Genomic DNA, 25,160 nt, shown 5'->3' with positions numbered 1-25,160 from the left:
TTTCTATTAAACATAATTTTTACTTCATCCAAGGCAAAGCTAAATAAAATTCTACAATGCAAAACATGTTGTAAAGGCAAGACAATCTGATCACCTCCATTCTGTGCTTGAACACAAGTCAGTGCTGGGTCCGTGCCCATCTGTGCCTCCCAGAGGTACCCGCCCACCCGAGGCCTCTGCAGGCCCATTGCTGCCTCGTTTTGATCTATAGTTATACAGGAAAATTGACTATGGGTATTGTCGTAATCCAAGCCAGAGGAAGAAACCATGCAGAAGGTAGTCAAAAGCACTGCCTATCAGGTGGGAGGTGGCAGGGCAGAGACTCCAACCTGGGACAGAATAAAGTGAAGCAAGCTCTAGGATGTTTGTCAGAAGTCCCTCCTCCTCAGCCTCCCTCCCCCCGCCACTCCAATGGCAGCTGTCAGTGACAGTGAGATGGAGTCATGGAGTTATGGAGCCCAGAAGCCTGGCTGGTCTTCCCCTCTGTGTCTTCTCCTTTCTCAGCCTCCAGGCGCCCCAGCAGGTGGAGCTCAGGCCAAGAGAGATGGCTCCTGAAATGTGCAGAATCTCCCCCATCGCAGACACACTCAGCCTTTACACACACCTCCATACATCCGCCCTTCCATGCACAGCCCACTCACTCCACAGTTGTGCATTTCCACACACACACCCCACGCCCACTGCACGCGTGCACACCCTCACCTGGCACCATCTCAGGAGCGTGCTTTCACACCCCTCGCTTCACCTCCAGCTCCAGTCAGCCAGCCAGATGTGAAAAGTCAGAGCTCCATTGGCCCCTCTCCCAGACCTCTCTAGCATCATAGGTTCATCCTGGCTGCCACCTGCTCAATTTGAACATGGAGAGAAACCCAAGGCCTGGAATGCTGAGGTCCTACTTTGAGGTCAAGGAGGGGAGCTAGGAAAGACTTTGTCTGTGGTCTCACTGACTTTACTGTCAGCACAGCTGCATGCAGCCAGGGCTCCCCAGATCAACTTTGTGAATGGCTCTCTCTAGCATGCAAGCCCTGGAAGCACCCTTACCAGCCTCTGGAGATCGCCCGTGGAGATTTGCATGCACAGAGGGTCTGCTTGGGTCAAGAAGGCCTTGGCTATACACGTTCTATTGCAAATCCATCCCAGTGTTTCTCCAAGGACACAATCCTGGCATTGAGGCTGGACATTCTTTGCTGTGGGGACTAAGTTTAGCATTCTTAGTCCCCACTCTCTAAATGCCAGTCGTGCTCCCAAGCATTGGGGCAACCAAAAGTGTCTCTCCTACAGTCCCAAGCATCTCCATTGAAAACCACCAAACAAAAGCCATGGACAAGAAGCTTGAAGCATCAGAGCCAAGGTTTCTAACATGACAAAGGGGGCGGAGTGGGAAGAGAGAGAGAGAGTGAGTGAGTTTGTGCGTGTTACAGGGATGGGACACAAATATGAAGACAGGACAGACTTGGAACAATCTCTCCAATTATAATACCTGGCCTCCTAGATCCCTTTCCAAGCCAAAAAGATTTTTTAAACAAAAACTTGCCAAGCCTCACAACAGCCCTGTGAGGTAGGTAAGTATTATTACACCCATTTTATAGATGGGAAAAGCTGAGCCCAGAGAAGATGCACGACCTGCCCATTAGTCAGCAGTAGACCCAGGAGTGGAGAGGATGATGCTCGTCCTCGCCCTCACTCTCTACACCTGGGCCTCCTCTCAAGCAAGTAAGAGGAGCCTAAGACACTCTGCCCATTCAAATTGTGAAGCTGGGAAGGGAGGAGAAAGCAGTTGTGCATGAAGGCAGCTACAAGTTTTCCAGATGGCTGGTGGCCCTGGTCTGTCTGCTCCCAAAGCCAGGAAAATCTGAGCCCGAACCCAGGATGGGTTCTGGGTGGAGAAGGCCAGGAAGGACAAAGGCAGATCAGAGTGGGACCCCGCAAGTCCATCAGGTTGGGCAAGGGCCAACCATGGGCATCCGCGGGTGCTGCTGTTCCTCAGTGTCCCCCACCCCCACCCTTGGGGCAGCTTGCTGCTACTTTTTGGCAGGGAGATTCCTGAGGCAGTCCCCATACCCGCCAGAAAAGGGGGCTACTCCGCTTCCATCAGTCCCAGGGTCCCAGAGGACAGAGTCTCGGAAATTCTATGAGTGAGAGAGTGGGAGCAGATGGTAGAGACCTCCATTACCACATCTCCACGCCATCCCTCACTTCACCACCTCTACCCCACAGGGACAACACAATGGGACTTCCATCAGGAGGTCCCCCTTCCAACACCACAACCTTCCCTGTCAGGGACCCCCACTGGAGCCCTTGGCAGGTATCTCCAAGATTCAGTCACTAGCCAAGGGGCCACTGGTGACGTTACTCCAGCTCCCTGGTCCCCTTCATGACCCTGGGTGGGACGGCTGGGGAGCCCTCACCAGTGCCACACCAGTTGGCTGTTATGTACGGGCTGGAGAGGGGAGGGAGGGTGGGAGGGCCTGAGCTGGGACGCAGGAGCTAAGGCACAGTCTAGCCCCACACACAAGGGGTGTGCAAACCAGTGCTCAAAAAAGCAAAGTGGGCACTCTCTCCCTGCTCCTCCCCAACCCCAGGGCGGGACGGGGGGGCGGTGGCAGCTGAGCAGGAAGCAGCCAGAAAACCCAGGGGCCCTCTCATCCGAAACAAGAGGATCCCTGAGGTGAAGGCAGCCTTGACCCAGGGTCGGAGATGAACAGCCTGGGCCGGGGAGAAGGCGTGATGGAGGGGCACGGGATGAGCAAGCCAATGGGCAGGAAGGCCTGGAGGGTGCAACCCCTCAAGCAAGATGATGCCACCTGCTGCTTCAGGGAGAGAGGAGTGGGGCAGAGCCAGGCTCGGGGGTTCCCAGGAGCGGCGATGGTCCTGCCATGCCGAGGAAAGGGGGCGGTCAACATTGACAGGGATAGGGTCGGCATTCCAGTGGCCAAGAGGCCCAGGACACTGGCTCATCCACCGCTGCAGTCCTGATTCCCCAAGGAAAAACTAGGAAAGGCGTGGGTAGCGCCCCCCTGCTCCAGGAAGGCCCTTGATGAGCCCCTCAGGAGCCCAGGGTTAGGAGGAGCAGGGTAGGTGGGCGGGGACCTCCCAAAATCACCGGGCCAGCTCTAGTTGGGGGGATTCAGAGACGGAGCAGCAGGGGTGGGTACAAGGGATGTGGGACCGAGGCAGGCACCCTGCGGTGGGGGAGAAAGGGAAGCTCCTCATGAGAGGGATGTGGGGGGTCAGGTGTCAATCAAAGCCTCTCACTGTAGGCCCCCCACAGCAGCCTCCCAGCCCCGGATCCTGTGCAGAGTCCTCTCGGCCATGCCCACCATCAAAAGGGCCAGTTCTATACACAGAGTGTCCAGCTATTGGGGGAGCCCTCACGGGTCCCCCAAGTCTCTCTTGAAGAGAAAGCTGGAGGAAAACCAAGGCATTGCTCATCCATGGTGGGGAGACCGAAGAAGACCCTTCCACCAGGTGTCGGGGGACAGGCCCTCCACACCACCCGGCCCCTCCTTGCCTCTCCTGAACCTTCCACAGGCCCCCTCCCCTGGCCAGCCCTCATCCCTGGGGAGCCCCGGCTGGGGAGGGAGTGGGGCAGGCTGGGCAGGACCCCAGTTGCTCCCCGCCCGGAAAGACTACAGTTGAGCCAAGCAGCGGATGTCTCAGGCACGTGGGTTCACGGACATGGCTCAAGCATCAGTTTCATCCTCAGAAAGTGAAGCTCCCGGCGGCTGCTCGGCCCCCAGTGGGGGCTCACACCTTTGTTGGCGGTTTCTCTTCTGCCTTGGAGCCAGGCAACCCATTCTCTGTATTGTCGTTCCCTGAGGAACTCACAAGGCACTCCTTCCTGGAGGGAGAGAGGAGAAAGGGGGCCCCAGTGAGAGGAGGAACAGGAGCAGTGAATAAATGGTGGATGGGAGCCATGGTCCCTGCGCCCAGCCCTGGGTCCCCTCCCAGGCCTTCCGTAGAGCGAAGGCACCTAACCTCTGTGCCTCAGTTTCTTCATCTATAAAATGGATGTAACAATGACACCCTCTTGGTGGGATTGCCGTGAGGAGTCAGTGAGCACCGAGAACAGTGCCTGGCCCATAGAAAGTTCTCAGTAAGGCCAGCCATCACCTAGCCGTCTCAACAGAAGCAGAAGGCAAGGGTACCAGGTGCTGTTCCCAGGGGTCAGCACTGAAGGGAAGCCAGACCAGAGTTTCCCAGACTGTGGAACCCACGGGGAAGGGTCCAGGTCAGCGGGCAGTATGCAGAGGGCAAAGAGCTCCTCCCCCGGGACCCCAGCAGGCCCTTCCTCCCTGAGCTCACTGTGACCCACGCAAAAGAACGAGCATGGAAGGAGCAGAGCCGGCAGAGGCTTTGGCACCGAGGGCGGCAGGGGTGGGCAGGGTGGTGGGAGGGGCCAGAAGGCAGCAGGCAGGAGAGATGGTTAGACGGAAGACATGCCCCGGGAGCATCACCACTCTGACTGCCCCAAGCCGGAGAGGCTCCAGTTTAAGTACAGCCCACCCCATCGGCAGTGCCCGGGCGGCACAGAGCTGTCCAGGGAAGAGCAGACTGCAGCATCACTCCCAGTCTCCTGCTCACGAAATCTTCCAAGTCTTTTTCACCAGCTGCTGTTGCTCAAGTACATCTGAGCCTCACCCTGGGCTCGCGCAGCCAGGTTGGAGGCCTTCGGGAAGGACTTAACATTTTGTCCTCATCAATTTCATCTTGCAGGATTTAATCCCTAGCCACAGCCTATCAAGATCCTCCTAAATCCCAATTTTGTTCTCCAACATAGTCACTAGGCTCCTGGAAATTTGATAAGTACATCATCCCTTGTGTAGGTCAAATCTTTACAATAACAATGAACATGCAGAGCCCTGTGGCATACCCCTAAAGATGTCTGTTCAGATGGGTTTATCTGTCTGTCTACCTACCTGTCTACATCGAAGGTATAGTCCACCCAGCCGATTGCTGTCCGCCTAACTTACTCTCATGCAGTCGCTACTTCTTTTCTAAGAACCTCCTGGGTACCAGGCTCTGTGTCAGGCTGGAGGCGTGCACAGTTTTACATGGTGCCTGCTCTCAGAAAACTTACAGCCTTCCAGGGAATGTGACATTAAACAGGTGATTCCAACAAAAGGTGGTAAGCGACAGGGTGGGGGGTGTACTACGGAGGGACCCAACCTAGGAAGGCTTCTTCTAGGGGTCAGGGGAGGCTCTTTGAAAGTGTCCTTTAAGCTGAGACCAAGAAAGATGAGCAGGAAAAGAGGGAGGAGACGTTCCAGACAGAGAGAAGTAGGCCCGCATGTAAAAGCCCAGAATAGATGGCGGGATGCTGTCCAACACCCCCCTTCCTCTCAGGAGGCGGCCCCATCTCTGCTGTTAATGCAGGCTTTCCTCGCTGCTCAAAGGACCCCTCTGAGGGGTCTGTCTCCCACCTCCTGTCTCTCCTCACCCAGTCCCTGTGCCCACCAAGGCCAGACCCTCTCTCCCGAAGCACTCTGATCGTACCAGGCGCAGCAAGCCCTCGCCAGCTCCCCTGTAGTCAGAAGCAAGCCAAGCTCAGCCTGGACTCCCAGGTCACCAAGCCTCTGTCCCCAACCCCGTCTGCAGGCTTTTCCTCCCCTTCCTCCCTACCACACCCCCAGACTCTCAACAACCAAGACGCCCCATTCTCCAGACACATGCCCACTTCCCAACTCTCTGCCTTGCTCTCGGTGGTTACCTCCCCTGGAACGCCCTGTTCTTCACCCTCCCCAGGGCTTAAATTACATCCATCTTTCAAAGCCTGCCACAAACATCCCATGGCCAGAAACCCTCCCTAGAAGTGCGCCCTCTTCTGAACCCCTGCAGCATTCTCTCCTACCTCTTTGCTGGCACCGATCCCCTCTACCTTATAGTACATTTATTTGTGTACGTGTCCTGTCTTTTTTACTTAAGGGCAGAATGTCATTCCTTCCAGAATTTCCAACAACACCTGACACAGTGCTTTGCACACAGTACCACAAAAATAGCCACCGAATAAAATAAGTAGTGGATGAATTCTAGATATACCATATGAATCAGTAGGATATGGTGGCAATGGTTTAAGCTTTGAAGCCAGACAAGTCAGGGTTCAAATTCCAGCTCTATCACTTGCTAGCTGTGTGGCCTTGGGCAAGTCGCTTAACCACTCTGAGCCCCACTTTGCACAATTATAAAATAAAAATTATGAATATTGTATACAAATGCCTAGTGGTGTCCCTGACACATGGTAGGCATTCGACGAGGGACGGGAAGTGTTAGTATCTATAGCAATCTCCTGATCCACCAGCACCCTAGCAGAAAAACCTCCCGCCTGCCTTGTCTTCGATGAACCCATGCTGGCTCCCAAGGATCCCTGTTTTCTTTTCTAAGCGATTTAAACCAGATGTTGAATAATTTGTTCTCCAATCTTGCTTACCATCAATAGTAAGATTGGTGATCGAATGCAGAATCTGGCCCTGCTCCATGCTCCTGGCCCCTCTCAAGATCTCCAAAACCCTCACAGCCACCGGCCATGATGCAGGGAGACCACCCAAGAACTCTCCATCTCAGCCAGGGCCTGGGGTCAGATCCCCGCTCTCCACCCCCGAACATCCCCTCCCTGCCTTCAGCTTCCTTCTCCTCTTCCCAGTGTAACTTCTGCCCTTTCCAGCCTAAGTCCCGCTTCTCCACGCAGCGGAATGACACAAACAGAGAGAGCAGCACCTCCCATGGCCTCACCCTCTCCGCTCCGGCGGCCGCCTGCCTCTTCTCATCTTCCTGTCCAAGAACACCACCTGCAAACGCCTTCTCCCTGCTCTGGTTTGCAACATGCACCCCCCGCTGCTTTGGATCCTGCGTGTTCTGGCAACTCTGGGGCTGGGTTGCACCCTCGGTGCCTCCCCCGTCTGCCTTCCCCGTCCCCTCTTAGATGTCTATTTTCATACCTGAATTTATCCTAGGGCTTCCTGCGAGACCATATCAGCCTTTTTAGATTGTCTTCATCTCCTCTATTTGAATTTTCAGAATTTCACAATAAGAGGCTCACATCTCCCCGGAAGGGTCTTTCTATTTTAGAGTCTCTTTACACGGAATCTTATATTTTCTTTGATTCCAGGAAAAAAAAAAAGGCTTCCTAAATCCTTCGGTAGGACTTTAGATTGAGGTGACGCAAATGGAAAGAGAGGCTAATGGGATGGGCAGGAGGACAGCGGGATGAGGAAGAGCAAGTGTATTTACATAGTCAGGGAAGCCAACGTGCTCAGTACACACCCACTGGGAGGATGGGGCAGGGGGAGCGAGACTAGGAGAGGGGCTGGGAGATGAGGAGGAGAACCGCAGGGATAAGAAAGAGAGTGGTAGGAATAGGAAGGGAGGGTGGGATGAGGAGACAGATGGAAGGATGAGGCTGATGGGGGTAGATGATGGTGGAACGAGAGGACGCTGGGAACACCCACGAGATGAGACAGAGTAGCGGGCTGGTAGGAGGACAGGAGCGTGCTATGGAGTCAACTCACTTCTTCTCCTGAGTCTTCTTGAGGACGAAAGCGATGAACTTCTTGACCAGCATGATGAAGATGAGGAGCCCAATGACCCCGCCCACGACAGCCAGGATGATGAGTGTCACTGTGTTGTCCACTTCTTCCACTGCGTGGCGGGAGCAGGGAGAGAAGGGGGTGGACAAGGGGAGCAGGAGTCACCTGGAGCTGAGCACTGTGTCAGTCCAAGGGCCGCACAGCGTCTAATCCCAGCATCTGGGGTATGTCCACCCCCCCCCCCGCCCTCCCCAGGCCCTGCAGCAGGAAGCAGGAGAAGTTGGAACACAGCGTCCACCAGGCTAAGACACCACACAAGGGACCCCTCTCCCCTCTCCCCTCCCCATACATACCCTTCCACAGACACATACACAAGTCCTGGAACAATTCAGACTCGGGGCCCACAGCACCCACGTCTGAGTCTTGACTTGGCCCCCAAGTTGCCATGTGAGAATGTCATTGCCTCTTTCTAGGTCTCCTTTGCCCGTGCAGACAAAAGCAAGACTCTCCCGTGATAGCTCTTATGGGGCAGGAAGACTTCGGAGTCAGACAGCCTGGATTTTAACTACAGGATTCCAGCGGTCACTAACGAGCTGGGAATGCTGAGCGGATCATTGAACCCTTCCAGCCTCAGTTTCCTCATCTGAAAACTGACTCCTGACTTCACAAACCTGCTCCATCCACAGTCTCCTCCATCTCTGTTGAGAAAACTCCACCCTTCCAGTTGCTGTGACCAAAATCCTTGGAGGCATCCTTGACTCTTCTCTTTTTCTCAAATCCCATATCCAATCCATCTGAGAATCCTGATGGCCTTAACTTCAAAAAATCCCAGAATCTGACCTCTCCTCACCTGGCCCAAGACATCTCTTCCCTGGATGTTTGTAGCAGCCTCCTAACTGGTCGCCTCAACCCATCATCTATTCTTGGCTCAGCAGCCAGTGTGAGCCTGTGCCAGCATTAACATTTTGGCTCAGAGCCCTTCAGTGGCTCCACCTCACTGGTGCTTACAAGGTCCCACACAATCTGGCTTAATCTGACTCATCTCTTACTGCTCTCCCTGCTCCAGCCACACTGGCCTCCTTGTTGTTCTTCAAACATCTACCTCAGGGCCTTTGCACTTGCTGTGCCCTCTGCCTGGACTATTTTCCCAAAGAATCTTCATAGCTTCCTTTCTCACCTCCTTCAACTGTCCTCGCTTTATGTCACCTTTTCCAGCGAGACCTTCTAGTGACCCTGCTAGCACCTCATCTTTCCTTCCCCATTTCACTTTTTATCCAGCCCAATAACCATGTTCTCTTATATAATATAATTTTCTTCTCTATTTTGCTTGCTATATACCAACTAGAAGGAAATCTCCATAAGGGCAGGAATCTGTCTATCTCGTCCACACTGTATCCTCTACACCTAGAACAATGGCTGCCACATAGCAAGTGCTCAATTAAAATTTGTTGCATAGATGGATGCCTGAATCTCCAAAAATGGAAAACACATCCACTTCAAAAGAATGTATGAGACCCAAAGGAGCAAAGGTCAGTGAGAGCCCCTACCCCAGTGCCTGGCACCCAGAAATGCCCCATAAATGTTAGCTCCCTTCCCCTTCTCTTCCCCCCTGAAAAAGCCGAGCACAAAGCGGGCTGACATCTGGAGAGAGGACGAGGTGACACCCTAGGCAGACTAGACTCATGACTCGGGCTCAGAACAAGCTGCCTGGATGGCCTCTGGCTCTGCCCTTGGCACAGCCAACGATGAACTCGTGGGCAGCTCCCTCTCCAGGCATTCCACGTCATCCAGGAGAGCCATGAACCCCCAGGCACACAGGAAATGCAGCACGATCAGGATCCTGAGGCTCCCCTTCCTTTTTCTCTGCTTCTGTGCCTCACTAGCCCTCCAGGCTCCCCTCCACGAAGCCCGGGCTAACTCCTCCAGCCCCTTCTCTAGCGGCCTCCAGTGCCTGGGGCCGTGTGGCCACCTGGCTCCTCATCACATGCTCCCTCACCGTCACCGTTGAGCTGGTCCACCCAGGTCAGACTGGACTCCCCCCAGACTGCAAGCTCCGGAGGGGAGAGGGCATTCTTATCACTCTCTGCTGCCTGTGCCTCCACAGACTCTGCCTCTATTTCTCTTATCTGTTTGTCTGTCTTCTGTCCCACCCTGAACCATAAATTCCTCAAGGAAGAACACTGTGAATCATTCATAGCACTTTTGGGTTCAATATCTAGCATTCAATCAACTTTTGCTAACAGAACACACAAGAGTAATCATAATCATCACATACAGAGAGAGCTTTATCAGTCGCAGAACATTCCATTTAGCTTCTCTAACTCTCACAATGACCCTAGGAGAATGCAGCCATATCCCCATTTCACAGCTGAGGAAAACGAGGCTCAGAGGAGCTAAGTGTATCGCCCAAGTATACAGTGGCAGAAGTACTCACACTAAGTTCTTCAAGCTTCCAGATATAACTCCAGTTGCTCTTGAAAGTGTAAAGTGAAAGAAAACACCAACGTGGTCCATTGTGTCCTTTCCCTGTAACACTGAATTGTACCCCCCGGTCCTTCCCACTCCACTGCCCTAACCCCGGCCCCAAATGCATACGTTTATCAACGACTTGGAGGAAGATGGTGGCGTTGTGACCTGCATGATTCTCCTTGGGGTTCTTCACGAAACAGGTGTATTTGCCTGTGTCGCTGAAATCCACGTTCCTCAGCAAAATGGAAATGTTGTTCACCTTCTCCTTGATGGAGCCCTCCAGAGAGATGCGCTCATCATCTTTGAACTTCACCTTGGGGTCAGACTTCTCATTCTTCACAATCCCGTCTAGAATCTGGGAGGGAGAGACGGGAGAGGAGGTGGCCGAGAAAGAATTAGGGCCCTCAAGGGTCAAGACACCACTCCAGCCTGCTCCTTGGTGCCTGCCCTGCCCAGGTCCAGGAAGAGCCTGCAGTCAGAGGCCTGCCTCCCCCTCAGTTTCCTTCCAGTATCCATGCCTCTGCCGGTCTAACCTGAATTTGGCTTGCTCCAGGCTAAACCCCTTTTCCTTCATTAAGGCCTCCCTGGAATGGAGCACAGCTCTTACCACTTTCTTCATAAAAGCCCTTTACCTAATGACTCCTGCAAACACCACGCTCGTTTCCCTCTGTCACTCACCCTGAGCTTTTGCTGACTCTGTGTCCCCTGTCATCTGAATTCTGACCTTCTGTCGAGACCTGGATCAATCCCACAGCGCTATCAGCACCCAATGAGTTCCCATTTAATCATATCCAGGGTTGGTCTCTCGTGGCTTCCCTAGGCTCGTCCCGGGTCCTCTATCAGAATGCAGAGCGGCTACTCAGTAAACACCTGTTGGTTGACCCTCCCCACCCCAGCCCACAGTCCTGCCGACGCTCCAGCACATCTCTTTCTCTTCTCTAGCTTCCTCTCCCTTCTTTCCAAGTCCAGTTCCCCAGTGCTTCTCCCATTTGGATTCTCCTCATTCCCTCTCTCCAAGCCTTCCAAAGGCCTTTCTCTCTCTTAGTTTTTAAATTAAATTATTAATTTTTACACAAGCAATGCAAGTTTCAGGTATTTCTTCAGACCATACAGAGGATGCTAACCAAGAATTCCAACAAACTCCAAATTCTAGCAACACGATTTAAGCAGCCCTCCCTCTTAGATCCTTCTAGACAGACTCTGGAAAGATTACCCAGAGAAAAGGAAAAAGGTGGGTTCCGGGGACCAGCCCCCCACAGTGGAGTCAGTCCAGAAGGGACCAGAGTCTCGGATAGAGGCAGGAGCGAGCAACAGGGAAGGGGGAGGGCTGAGCTGCGCCGGCCCTCCCTACTACGTACAGTCCTGGATGTGTCGCTGTTGTTGTAGGTCCACCAGAAGTGGAGGTCATAGAAGCCAAAGCAGCTCGAGAAGGTGCAGGGCAGCAGGATCTCCGTGCCGTTGACGGCGTAGATGGTGGTGGCCTTTCCCACAGACACCTCCAGCGACAAGGACACCGGGAGCAGGAAGAGACCTGTGTAAGGAGTGCCACCTCCCTTAATAAAACCCACCGGAACCTCCAGGCTGGAGCTCGGGAGGGGGACTGTCGGGCAGGGCGGAGTGGCTTGGCCAGGCAAGGAGGTCTCTGTCACCCTCAGTGTCAACTTCGGAAGGATGGTTCTCTTTACTTCAATTGGTACTGCCCAGGCCACCCGCCGTAATTCTCCGTTTCTGCCGGGTTGGCCTGGGCGGGATCGAAGTCTAGGCCAGTTAACAGCCCTGTGGCACTCAAAATGACCACCAGGGGTCACCTCAACCCAAGAAAATGAGGCTCTCGCGGTGCCGCGAGTGCACGCCCCCTAACCTGCGCGCGCAGTCCCCGAAAGTGCCATCTGTGCGCCACCACCACCCCCTCCCTTCCCTGTTCCCTCGCCCAGTGCAGGACTGGCTCTTTGTATTTGCAGCGGGATTTCCCCTAGGACGCTGCGTAGCCCTTCGTTACGTTTTCAGGATTGGGGGCGGGGGCGGTGATTGATGGAATAGGGTCTCCTGAGGTGAAGAAGAGGAAAACGGGAGCCGCAGTCCCGGACACTGCCCAGTGGCCTGGCGTCCCCAAGCCCTGGAGGCTCCTCCCGGCCCCAGGGGCGGAGAGGCAGGGGGATGCCTCCGGCTGGACCTTATTGGCCGTCAAAGTCCAACGCCCTCTGGCCACCGAACGGGACCCTGAGACCAGAAAGAAGACGGACGGGCCGGGATGGAATAAAGTGGGGGTTGGGAGTGGAAATGGGGCACGTCTTGGCGTTGGGCAGCAGGGAGGGCGGAGCGCGTAAAGCAGTAATGGGAGAGAAAGTAAGAGGGCCGAAGACACTGGGGAGGCAGATTCCGGACAAGCCGAGTGCAGGCAAAGAGGGGGAGGGGTGGCGAGGAGAGGGCCCTGGACCCGCTGTCTTCTCCCGACCCGGAGTAGCCTGCCCTGCCCCCGGCACCCTGCAGCGCCACCCCGGCCCCTTGTCCCGGGAAAGTCCCCAGAGATTCCCCTTCCCCCCGCCTCCGCACTGCTCCCCAGTACATCAATACCCCCCTTCCGCTTGGGCAAGTGGAAACCTTGAGCTTCCACTCATGGCCTCTGGGACCCGTCTCATGAGTCGTTGGAAGGGGACCCGGCCCTCCTCCTGTCCTAGAAAGTCCTTGAGGAAACCCCACTGTACTCAAGGTCGTGGGGAGGAAGGGGACCAGAATTAGTCGCCTAGCTCTCCTTGCCGCTAGGTGAAAGGGGCACGCAGAGTTACCCTGGGTGAGGACTCAGCGGGGGGGCCTGCTGAGGTTCCCAGTGATCCTGAGAATGACGACCCTTCCCTGGGCCCTGGAGGCTTGCTAAGCGCTGCAGGTGGGTAATCTTGTTTCATTCTGACCTCGTAGCTGTAAGGTGGGTATTATTAATCACATTGTACAGCGGGGAAAATGAGGCTCAGAAGAGCAAAGTGCCTTGGCCAAAGTCGCACAACTTCTCAAGGTAGTTAAAATCGGAACTGGGATCTCACTCAAGGGCTAGTGGGCCATTGAGAGCAGCCACCCAGCTGCACTAGCTCCTGTCCCAAGGTCTCCCTGGCATCTCTTCCCAGACTGCAGCTTCTCACAACTACGTGGGCCTCCAGCCCAGCATTCCCAGAATGTCAGCGCTAAAGGACACAGACCAATGTATTTTGGAGACAGTACAACCAAGACCCAAAATGGGAGGAGACGTGGCTGAGCTGTGTGGGTCTAGCAGCTGGCTGTTGCGAGCCCCTCTCATCCCAGTCAACTCCGAGCTCTGCAGGCTGTTCCCAGAACTGTTCCTGTTCCCAAGACAGCCAGGGTCAGTCTCTGTTTTAAAGGTCGCCAACCTTCCTCTTTCTCCCATCATCACTCTCAAGGAAGGACCTCTATTGTCGAACTTGATTCCCTCATGGTGCCCACATGAGATGATGCACGGTGCCACCTGAGCAATGCTTTTCAAATGACAGAGAAGGAGCACCAAGGAGAGCTGGCAGCCCTGCGCCTGCTCTCAGGGCTCCCCTTAGCTTCTTCCTGTCCCTTTCTTTTCTGAAGGCAAAGTGGAGGGCTCTCACCTCGAAATTAGCAGCCCGTGATCCAGGAGCCAAATCATGACCCCTGCCACTGTCCATCACGCTGATACCTATCGAGACTTTACCACGTGCCAGGCACACTTAATCCTCACACCCATACTGGGAAGGATGTTACTATAGTGGCTCCCTGTTATAGATGAGACGACTGAGCATAGAGAGATAAGATGACTTGCCTTAGTTCAACAAGAGCCATTTCTAGCATCCCAAACCCCAAAGCAAGAAAATCCTCCCTTACATCCAGAAATAGCAGGGTTTGCCCACCAGAGTTCCCATTAGTGCTGAGAGGTTATTTCAATTAGCCCCCCCTCTTTGATCAGCTCTGTTGTGCCAGGAATTGTTCCAGAGCATTGGCTTTCAGACTTGAGAGGGCGTCAGAATCCCCTGGAGGGCAATTACAGCCTGCTGGGCCCCACCTCTGGCATTTCTGATTCAATAGGTCTTGAGTGGAGCCTGAAAATTTGCATTTCTAAGAAGTTCCCAGGGAATGCTGCGGTCTGGGAGGACCCTTTGAGAACCACTGTGCTAGAGGATTTATACATATTAACTCCAACTTTTATTAGAATGCCAAAAGGTAGGTATAGTTTTTCTCATTTTACAGATGATGAAATTGAGGATCAGAGAAGTTAAGTAACTTAGGGCCTCATAATAAATGGTGAATCTGGGACTGGGCACTTTCTATAAGATAGGACAGGCATTTTACATGCACTGTCTCATTTAATCCTCCTAATAATCTATGATGTAGTTATTATTTTTATCCCCAATATACAAAATGAAGAAACAGGCTCAGAGAGATTAACTTGCTCAAGGCCACACAACTGGTGAGTGACATAAGCAGTATTCAGATGCAGGCTGGCTTTTCACCACTCTGTGCAGGAGCCTTTCCAAGAGAATACTGTCAGGGCTGGCTCTCCTTAGCGCTCCTGTTTTCTTTTTACCTCTGCCCCTCCATCCCCACCCACACCCCACTGCCACCTCCCCACCTTCCCCAAGAGGTCCAAGGACAAAGCCAGACTCGAGATTCCACCCTCTAGCCTAGAAGATGGGCATCTGGTGGGAGACCCCAACTCTGGCTTCTTACCCCTCTTGGCTCCCACAAACCAAGAAACAGAGTGTGGAGCTGAGACAGGAAAGCTCTCAGGAGAAGGCAGCTTCCTGATAGCTACAGGGCTCCCTCAGGGCCTGAGCACGTGCTCCAAGGAGCACCACAGCTCCAGCCTCCGGTGCTCACCTCTGCCCAGGAACTGGGATCCTGGGAAAGATGGGGGGAATGCAAGTCAGGGGCCAGGTTGCCCACCCTACCTCAGCCAGAATGGGATATCCAAGAGCACCAAAGATAAACATCAAAAGTGAAATCTCTTTGACTGCTTTAAATAGAAGGAAAAAAGAGCAAAAGAAGCATCCAGAACAGAGGAGAAAACTATTTCTTTAGGGTCTGGTTCCTGACAGTGCACATTTCTGCCTGACTGGTGTGCGCCCATGTGGATGAGCTAACTCTAACGCACCCAGGGCTCCCAGACTCCCCGGGTGAAGCATTGCCCTTCCCGCCCTAGCCTGGAGGGCACAAAGGAAAGGCAGAGACGTTTCCATGAAGAAGTCGAGAGCCCTGCCTGAGTTGAGGCATTAGAGAGGATGGGCAAGCCTGGCCTCTCCACTGCACACCCTCCCAACGGTCAGAAGTCCTGCCGGCTATGTCTGGGAGGCTTGCCTCCCAGGGACCTGCCTCATGTGCCCTCTCACCTGTGAGCCTGGGCTGGGAGACAGGAGGGGGAAGGGCAGGTATAGATCCACTAGAGGCCCCCTGAAGGGGTGCTGCAGCAGGATGGCCAAGCCCGGGTACTGCTCAGCAGGCACAAGGCAGGCCCCACTCTGCCTGCTGACCTTGAGAAGGTCAGAGGTACCACATCCAGTGTGCACATCCCCAAACCAGGGATGGCTCTTTCCCACCTCCTGAGCTTGGAATAAAGCCAAAACATAAGCTTATGAAACACAGGAGGGGCTTCAGTGAGTCCGTCCCTCTGACCTGGGCACCCTGCAGGTAGAGGAGGATAGTGTTTAAACGAGGGGGAGGGGCACCTAGCTGGGTGTTGTAGGGCTTAAGTTCACGCCCTCCACTTCAGTGGCCCGGGGTTCATGGGTTCGGATCCTGGGCGCGGACCTACATACCACTCATCAAGCCATGCTGTGGCAGCATCCCACATACAAAATAAAGGAATACTGGCACAGATGTTAGCTCAGTGACAATCTTCCTCAAGCAAAAAAGAAAGAAAGAAAAGAAAGGAGGGAGGGGGACAGAGCTGGCCCCCATCACAGGTACAGATGTAGCCAGTGTACCCCTAGCTTAACGACCAGTGTCAGCCAAGAAGACCTCCAGACCACTCACTCATTGCTTTATCCTTTCACCCTGCACCACCTCTTGGAGGTAAGTATTTTCCTGGGGCTATTTCCCTGGAGTAATGAAGGACTTTCTTTGCTTTGTCCCAAACTTTAGAATTTCAGGGTGCGCACGTGTGCGTTTGGGATTGGGGACCCCTTTCTGGCATCATGGGACTGATGAACAAGTCCTCTGTTTCACAACCCTGTGGCATTCAATCCTAAGCCCCATTTAGCCACTGTCAAAGCAGCCACTTTCTTTGCCATGCCCTGAAGTCTTTGGCGCCCCCCATCCTCATCGGGGTGCTGTGGTTTTGTCTAAGGATTGACCAGGACTCCTGAGTTCTGTTAAAGTAAAAAAGTATTTGGTACATGCAAATGTTTTTCTTAAACATTCACACCAGCAGGCCTCTTAGGGCCACCAGCCATTCCAAGGCAAATGCCAAGGCGGAAACGTTCTGCCACCTTTTCCCACGTCCCAGGGTCAGTCCCACCCACCTGAGGTGAAGGGAGGAAAGAGGGGCAGGTGGTGCCTACTCTAAGTTTAGCTCCAGCAGCTTGCCTGGCATGGCAGGCGGAAACACGGCTGACTTCAGTAGGGAAGCTGATACACTCTGGCGCGAAGGGGGTCAGACAGGTTCAAAGTTAGAGCTGGGAGGGAGAAAGCGGGCTGAGGCCAACAGCACAAGACCCCTCCTGGGGTGCAGGCCCTGGGGCTACGGGAGGCAGGGCCCCTGGGCCAAGAGACAAGGGAAAGATTTCAGCTCCCTCTCCCTAGGCAACCTGCCGGCTTCCTGCCCACCCCCAGGAGCTTTGCCAAGATAGAAGCAGCCCCCTGAGACAGCACTGGATGCTCAGCAAAACCAGCTTGCAAACAAGTCCAAGCAGCGTGCCCTCCCTCCTCTTGCAGGCCACAGAATGGGTGTGTTGGCAGGGCCAGCCCACGGCTTATGTAGAGATTCCTCCACCCTCAGCAACAGGGCAAGGTGGGAGAATCTGTGCCCAGGGTCCTCCTATCAGGCTGATGCCACCAGGAGCTGGCCAGCGTAAGGGCTTTGGGATACCCCACAGGCCCGCATCTCCAAAACAGATCTAATCACCAGTTCCCGATCCCAACCTGGGGTCTCCCTTCATTCCTCCTTTCCCATCCTCTTCGCCAGGAACTCCTTACTTACTCTTTCCTTTTCCTTCCTCTGAGTGGGATAAGCACCCTCTCCTTAATTACGGTCTCATTAAACAAGCCCTTAATAAACACATACCAAGGGAAGGAGGGTTGTGCGACATAAAGCCCTCACAAGTGATAATTAAACACAGATCACGGCAATTAAGCAAATCAGGAAACAAGCAATGGGTGGGCAGGACAGACACACATTACCAGTTGCATGCTGAGGAAGGCCTTGCGCCCACAGAACCTCAGTTACAATACTACAGACCTGGAAACTGCTTCTCAATTTCAGACAACGGTGTCTTGTCGGGTTTTCAAAAATCACTTCATCTCAGTCGGTGAAACTGAGTTTGCCCTGGGGAGAGGGGGCTGGAGGGGTAGAGGCTCCTGGAACTTACTGCTCTGTACCCAGTCCCCACAGTTGTGAGAACAACAGCTGTGCCCCACCCCCAAGCCTCTACCCTTCCATGCGCAGGCCCCAGAGCCTCACTCTTTCTTCAGCCCATCAGCACAATCCCTACTGACCTTCCCCATCACCAGACTTTGGTTAACTGGGAGGCAAGTTGGAGTGACGAGCTCAAGAGATCTAGATTCTGTCCCACTTGACCCTCAATTGGCCTTGCACCCTTGGGCAAGTCACCTCCTTTCTCTGGACATGGTTTCCCCATCCTTAGGGGAGCTCTGTGCTATGGTATCCAAAGTTTCTGCCAGCTCTGATGCTGCTAGGGGGCATCTCCAGTTGGCTGTCCAGTTGTTCTCCGTACCTCCCCTACTGGACTGAGAGCAAGGATGGCTTCTGTGTCCCAGGCTCAGAGTAATGCCACTGTGAGGGCTCAGCCGTGGCTGCCTGGGCAAGGTCCAATGGGAGATCCTGGTCATATTCCCTCTGCAGACCAGAGGGGCAAGGGGCAGAGCAGATGGGGCCAGTTCCAGGGCCTGCTCGTCTCCCATCTACAAATTTCTCTGTTCTTTCCTGGGCCCCCAGAGTAGCTCAGGATTCATGCAAACCTGCTCCAATGGGCCCCTGCCCCTTCCTGGTCTACCCAGCTGACAGTTCTTGGAGGCAGTGGGGACTTCCACCTGGAGGAAAGGACCAAGACTCTGCCTGCAATTCCCCCCCACACACACACATACACGTGGTGTATAGTGTGGTTTCCCACAGAAGAGGGTCTATGAATATTCTAACAGCCCAGACACTGGCAACCCACCACCCAACCAGGCAGCAGGAGGAAGGGAAGTCAGAGGTGCCAGTAAGTGAGCTAGTGTAATGACTGCATGAGTTTGAATTCCCCAGTGACCCCTTACCACTGCCTGGTCACTTTGGGAATCTGGGCTGATTAGAGACAGGATGAGGGGGAGCTGTGCCCACCCCATGAAGAGGAGCCTCAGGCCTCACAGAGGCCCACTTCATTAGGGTCACTGTGAAGCCAGCCTACATCTGTCCAAAAGTACAAGAGAAAACACCAGTGTCTTCTATCCAGCTGTAGGGACGTAATTAAATCAGTGACTCCGGAGCAAAAGGAATACTGTGTCCCCCTCCACCACCAGGCGCCAACAGGACAGGTCTGCATACGGTTTCCACTTGCAGAAACTCCAGCTACTGCCCGTAAAGGCTTCTGTCTCCCTGTTTTCAGCACAAATGCCTACATCGTGTGCCTAACCCAGTGAGGGGAGTTGCCAAAAGCCAAATCTGACAAATATAAACAGGAAGAGGTGCAGGTGCCAGCGATGGAGTCAGCTTACATTGAAATCCAGCTATGATTTATGAGATTACATTCTGGACCAATAAATATCATTCCCAAATCTCTTGGAGTTTGACACTCAAAATGATCGTGTGCATATTAATAGATATTAACACTCTGCTCCCTCTGTGTCCTCTGGATGTGTCTCCTCAGTCTTCACATTCATCCCAAAATTGAAGCGCCAGGAGCAGGTTAAACAGGTCCTCCCTATGGAATCTCTTTGTAAGAAGAGAGACAAGATCCTTCCTAAAAGGGGCTTGCACATCCTCCAAGTCCCTTCCAGTCCTTAGTGTGGAGCGGCAGGGAAGGCAGTGGGCACTGGAGGAGGTAGACGGCAGAGGAGCCAAACAGAAAAGGGGCCAGAAGGGAGGGCCCCCCCGCCCCCCCGTTGGTGCATGCCCAATGCCCGGGCAACAAGCATCCAAGCCACAAACAGCTCTGGGCAGGGGTAGAAACCACCATCCCAACAACCACACGTGCAACCCAGCTGGCATCCCCTGCACCGACACCCTCCTCCAGCACCGCTAAACCTCTGTACTCGGGAGACCTGCGCTGCAACCCCAAGATGCAGCTCCAAAAGCCTGAAGCTCTGCAGCTGAAGGCGCCACAGACAGCAAGGAACTAATCGCAAGGCAGGCCGGCCGCTGGGGCGCGGGACGCTCACGGTCCCCAGGAAGCATAGGCGTCCGAGCCGTGCATCTGGCAAGAAGCCGGTGGCAGCGGTGTTCATTCCGTGCCGCACTCCAAAGTCCACCCCTCCAAGTCACTGCTTTTCTAAGTGTCCCCTCCTCTGAGAGAAGGAGGGGGGCAGGGAAGAGGCTGGAGAAGAGACCAAGCTGGGTCTGCCTTACCCAAAAGCCCAGTGCCCAGCCATCTCGCCCAGGCTGCGCCTCGGTCCCCAGACCCGGGCATCGTTGCTTTCTCTCCGGAACGCGCCAGGGGCGCGGGGCTGGGATACAGGGCACAGGCGCGCTTGCAGCCCGCGGTCTGCGGTGGGCCCCGAAGCTGCCGGGGAGCTCTGCGCCGCCGGTCGGGGCTCGGGAAAGTTAGCGGGGAGAGAGCGAGAGGAGGGGGAGGGGGGAGAGGAGGAGCCGGCTGCGGGAGCGGCTGCCGAGGGCAACGGGAGGGGAAGGAGGAGCACGAGGAGGAGGAGCTGGAGGAGCAGGAGGACCGCTGAGCGAGCGCAGAGGCGAGCGACGCTGCGCCTCTGCTCTGGAAGCGCTCCAGCCGCAGGAGGGGCGGTGGCCGCCGCGGAGCCCAGGGCGCCCCGGCCCGCTACACACTCTGCCCGGCGCCCCTCCTCGTGGTCCGGGAGCCCCGGGAGAAGGCCAGGCCCCCCACGCCCTCTCCAGCTCCGGCTGGGCTGCTGCGGCTTGGCACTGCAGGGCCGCCCGCAGCCGCCCGCATCGTCCCAGGCGCCAAGCTGCCAATTAGCAGGATAGTTTCGCGGGTAGTAGAGGTGGAGCTTTCCGGGTGTCGGATGGCTGTGTTGTTCTGCTTAGGGGAACACGGGTAGGGTAGCGGCTTCTTCTCCGGAGATCGCGAAGGGACCGCTCGAATGTCCGCAGCGGGCACTGCAGCAGCCGGTGGGCGTGTGCAGGTGGGCCCCCTGCGGCCGCGCGGACCCCGCACGTGCAGCCTCGGAGCCCCGCGTGCGCCACCTTCGCCCCCGCTGCGCAGGGCTCCGGCAACACAGCTTCCAACAGCAAACTGTCCCCGCCCACCGCCCACCGCCCACCAACCTCTCCCACTCCTCCACAGACTCCTCGGAAATCCTGATGCTCCGGGTTAGGTAATCAGGCCAGACGCTACCGCTCCGCGCCCCACTTCACCCTCCCGCGTCACCCCTACTTCTCCTCTTTCCCACCTAGGCCGCCCCCCTCAGACTCCTCCCTTCCACCCTCCTCCGAGAGGTTCCTGTCTCCTTCAGAACCGCGAGGACTCCCTCGGCCTGCCCTTTGGGGTGGGGGTGGAGGAGCCCAGGGCAGGCCTCCCAGCTTGGGGGTCACAGCCAGAGCAGAGGGCTGAGGTGAGACTGCTGACAAGCAAACCTTCTTCCAGACAGTCTTAGGTAAAAGTGAGCCGTACTCTTTGGGGTAGTTCGGTAGCTAACGTCTGATGTCCTCCTCAGCACCCCTTCCCAACCGTCCAAGCCCCCTCCCTCAGCCACAGATCCTGTCTGCGTTCCTGACCGCTGTTCTTCCACGTCTGGAGACAGGTTCATGCTTGGAAACTGCTCCCACTTCTGGGCCTGACCCCTGCTACAGCCCCACCAATGGCCCCCCACCACCCACTTTCTTAACCTGGGGTCCCTGGTGGGCTTCAGAGGGATCACGCCCCTTGAGGTAGTATGGGAAATGCTGAATGACATCTGTTAGTTTTCCCCACAGAGAGGCTCGCTGCCTTTCCTCCGTGTAGCTGGAACAGTGATATAGCAGCTCTGAAGTTAGGCGCTGGGCAGTCAAATCCTAGCTCGAGCATTTATTGCAGTATGACCTTGAGCAAGTTACACAATCTTCCGCAGAAGCCTTGTCTGTAAGATGGTGAAAGTCATGACATTTGCCCCGTGGGATTGTTAAGTGCAATGCCACCCTTAGACCCGGACAGCAGGGGCCTCGGCCCTGGGCTTCTGGGTTTAGAGGGCCTCACTCTGGCCCTTCTCTGGCCATCACTGGGAAAGGGGTTCCTGGGACAGGAAGGAGAGTGGTCCATGCACCCCTTCGAGACCATAGCCTGGGTCTCCGGGCCCCTGGAATTCCCTGCTCAAATGACTCCGCTCTGAGCAGGCTCTTCCCCACATCCATCCTCTCAGGAGCCATGTGCCGCAGAGGCCGGGCAGCTGTTTGCAGGGCGTGGGAAGTGGAGGGAACCTGACGTGCAGGTGGAACGTCCCCAGGTGTGCATGAGAGCCCTGTCCCTGCAGGACCAGGGAAGAGGACCAAGGAATGGTTCTGGGGCCTCATCTTAATATTAAGACCAAGGAACATTAATCAAAGGCAGAGGAAATAGGTAAATTTAACACTTCGTTATCTTGATTTATAACTTGCATTTAGACATATATGTGTAATTTCCCTTTGTACACTTGCCCTGGGCCTAGCAAACATCAGAAGTGGACCTGGCAGAAGGAGATACTATTGCCTGTAAAAGAGCTGAGCAGGTGCTGGGCGGAGGGTAAGCACGAGGTGCGCTGTAGCTCTTACATTCTCTGGGAGGTCTGCATCCCAACAAGGCTGAGCCTCTTCCCATCCCCAGATCCGCATGCTCACCCTCTCCTTCCTCAGCAGGTCCCCGATACGAGATCAACAGGGCCAGGCGTCCTGCCCTGCTGCCCACTTTATTTTTACAGCAGGGGTCATGTTTCTCAGAGCGGGAGGCTGAGGTGAGACAGGAGGTGAGCCAAAGGGAAGGAAAGTGACCCCTACCCAGAGAAGGGGGAGGGGAGGGGACAAAGCTCCTGGATATCTTTAGATCCTGGGGTCAGGAAAAGGTGCCAGTTTCCTCCATGCCCTCCACCTTTCCTGCTGCCTCCCTGCTCACCAATTCTTAGAGCCAGAAGGGTCCTTGGGAAACCCGTACACCTCACAGATGAAGAAACAGACCCAGAGAGGTAGACAGTGTGGCCCAAAGTCGCAGAGAAAGTGACTCTTAGAGCCAGGATTAGAACCTCCCCCATTATTTGCTTCCCTCCCTGCACACCCCCGGCTTTCCTCTAAAGAACATCAGGCGGGCTCCACAGCCGGGCAGAAAAAGTGCTTGAGAAATGCATTAGTGGCTAGAGGATTTTTACATTTTTAGAGCACTTTCCTCAAAAATTCTCAAAAGCCCCGTCCATCGATTGATCTCAGAGTATCCTCCTGAGGGTGCCAGGGGAGAGGGCAGCAGAAGAGCACAGTTCCTTCTCTCTTGCCTTTTGAGGACCATCTCTTTGAGGAGCCCTCCTTGATCCAGCCCCCTCACCCAGGTCGAGAGCCCCCGGTCTCCGGGTGGGGATGGGAAGAAATGGGCTGGCGCCCTGGCTCCTTTCCCTCCTTCTGCTGGAAGTCCCTTGTGGGCAGGATGGCGGCTTGGACACAGCCCCCAGTTGTGACCCAACAGGCTTGATTCTTGGTGCTGGGGTAGTACACACTCAGGTCTTGGGCAGCCTGGCTCAGAAATACCGTGAAGCGTACGTTTTCAGGGAGGGAGAGAGGGACTGGGCCCACCACGCTGATATGCTGTCAGGGAGCTGTTCATTCTCGGGGTGGGGGGGAGATAGGGCCTAGATTTAAGAGGAAAGAGATTGTTTCCTTGGTGGGGGGGGGGGGAGGGGGCGTGTTTCACATAGGTTCTTTGAAGCAGTTAGTCCAACTGTCCTCTCTGAGACCAGGCGACCCCCTCAGTTCCTGCCCTCCAGGGAGCTAGATTGGAGCTAGGAGGGAGAGCAGGGATGGAGGGTCAGAGTGTGGTGGGGAGAAGTAGCCCAGGCAGTAATGAGGGCAGAGCTACAGCTCCCTGCCTCTGGGAGATGCTCTTACCCCAGAAGACACTCACCCCTGGGGCAGTCCCACCTTCTACCAGGGCAGGTAGATGGAAGATTCCATCCCCTGTCAGTTCTCAGAAAGCCGGCCAAGACCCCAGCAGGGGAGGAAGGGAAAGGCAGAGCTCCGATGAGGTCTCCGGAGCTATTTTGAGAGGAGTTCCTCTTAAGTAACAGGAGCCTGGCGGGGAGCCTCCTCCCCCTCTGGCTCCCCTACTGCCCTTGCCTGCCCCCTCACTCTCCCCCCCTCCCCCATAAGCCCTCACGCCTCCTGTCCGGGCATTGCAGGTAACAGAGCTCGCTCAGCTCTGCTCTGCAGTGCGCTGACTCTGCTCTTAGAGGCAGAGAACAAGGAGCTCTGCAGGGAGCCCCCGGCGCCCCCACCTCACAGCTCCTATTCCCGTGGCCCTTGGACCAACACCAGGGGCTGCTTCCCCTCTCCACGTTCCCTGAGCTCCCCTTTGCTTATAAACTGGGCCCCAACCTCAGGACAGTGGAACTGCAGGCACCCAGATTCTCTGCACACATTAACTTAAAGTTAAATGCCCCCAAATCCTTCTGCCTCTCGGGTTGGGGTTGGGTGGATGCTGCTACCTGGACAAACTTTCGGGAGCCTCCTTCTAGTGGTTAGGTCTGTTCCCTGCCTGTCCCTACCCACCATTCCTTCCCTCCAGCTCAGAGTGCCCACTGGCCCCCAGCCACAGTCTCAGCATCCACGGAAGTTTGGCAGGTGCTGAGGGGGTTAACAAGACAGCATGCACCAAACCAACCGCAGGCACACCGCTTAGCAGTCCAGCAAAGAACTGGTACTGGCCACCTTGCCCGCTGCTCCCCAGCCCACCTCGCATCAGCATCAGCAAGTCAGAGTAAAGATAAACTCTTCCTGAGCCTTCCTCACCCATCTTCACTTGCTAAGGGCTCTGGGCTCAGGCAGGTAGGCAGCCACCCCCTCTATCCCTCCCTTCCTCTTTTCTGTTTTCTGCCAGGTTCTGTCTGAACATCCTTTCAGGCAAAGGGGGTGGGGAGCCCCAGACAGATGAGCTCATTGGGAGGAGGAGGGCAGAGGAAGGAGGGAGCTGAAATATCCTGACCGGGGAGATGCTCACCGGACGGTCCCAAGTTGGAGAGGGACATGTGCCCACTTTCAGGAGCAGGCGCCTGCTTCCCTCACTGCGGCTCAGAGATGGGGTGAGTCCTGGGCATATCTTTATTCTGGGCCACATTGTGGTGGGGTATGAAGCCCCAGGGCAGGGTCTCAGCCACCCTACCCAGCACCCCAGAGCTGTGTTTACCTCTGCTTCACGGGTTACCATGCCCCCCTGCCCTCCCATCAAGGGAGAATGGGGGCTCAGGAGGGCTGGGGGCTGTAGGCATTGGCAAGATTTCTCATTCATTGCAGCCTGACTGTCCCTGGCATGACTTTGTCAGCTGAGTCGCCAGATGTCCTGGAACCCTAGACCTGGGCCTGCCCCTGAACTGGGCACTGAGACAGACTGACCAAACCAGAAGCATAAAATGGCGTGGAGTGCCAGGCAGGACTCTCCAAATGTACTGGTCCCGTCTTCTGGTCCCCAAGAAGCAGTGGATCCTGCAAAGTGAGGGCAGAGGGAAGATGTGGAGCAGGAGAGGAGATATGGCAGGGGAGGAAGGTGGGGGAGAGAGGGAGAGGCCGAGAGGAAGGGGGGAAGCACGGAGCAGAGGAGAGTCTTCCTGGAGTGAAGAGTAACTTAGAGAGGGTGGAGTGTGACACAG

At 55.3% G+C, this 25,160-nt stretch overlaps 1 protein-coding gene across 1 annotated transcript; it reads right to left on the bottom strand.

The window, feature by feature from the left end:
- SCN4B (sodium voltage-gated channel beta subunit 4) lies at positions 1 to 20,031 on the bottom strand. The gene is made up of 5 exons (XM_014855581.3): positions 19,744 to 20,031; positions 11,351 to 11,523; positions 10,119 to 10,347; positions 7,506 to 7,635; positions 1 to 3,841 (listed from the first exon to the last, which is right to left on the bottom strand). The coding sequence occupies exons 1-5, from the start codon at positions 19,802 to 19,804 to the stop codon at positions 3,748 to 3,750; spliced, it is 687 nt and encodes a 228-aa protein (XP_014711067.1). The 5' UTR covers positions 19,805 to 20,031; the 3' UTR covers positions 1 to 3,747.
- Positions 20,032 to 25,160: the final 5,129 nt, after the last annotated feature.

The sequence above is a fragment of the Equus asinus genome, chromosome 20 (genome assembly GCF_041296235.1).
Source record: "Equus asinus isolate D_3611 breed Donkey chromosome 20, EquAss-T2T_v2, whole genome shotgun sequence".
NCBI classification, from domain to species: Eukaryota; Metazoa; Chordata; class Mammalia; order Perissodactyla; family Equidae; genus Equus; species Equus asinus.
Note: the sequence above shows the minus strand (reverse complement) of the source record. Positions and strands in the feature narration are given on the sequence as shown.

Coding starts and splice junctions, on each gene's coding strand:
- SCN4B (XM_014855581.3), bottom strand. CDS start 19,804: ATGCCCGGGTCTGGGGACCGAGGCGCAGCCTGGGCGAGATGGCTGGGC. Junction 10,348..11,350: donor ACAGCGACACATCCAGGACT/GTACGTAGTAGG, acceptor TCTCCCTCCCAG/ATTCTAGACGGGATTGTGAA. Junction 3,842..7,505: donor AAGAAGACTCAGGAGAAGAA/GTGAGTTGACTC, acceptor CTCTCCCTCCAG/GAAGGAGTGCCTTGTGAGTT.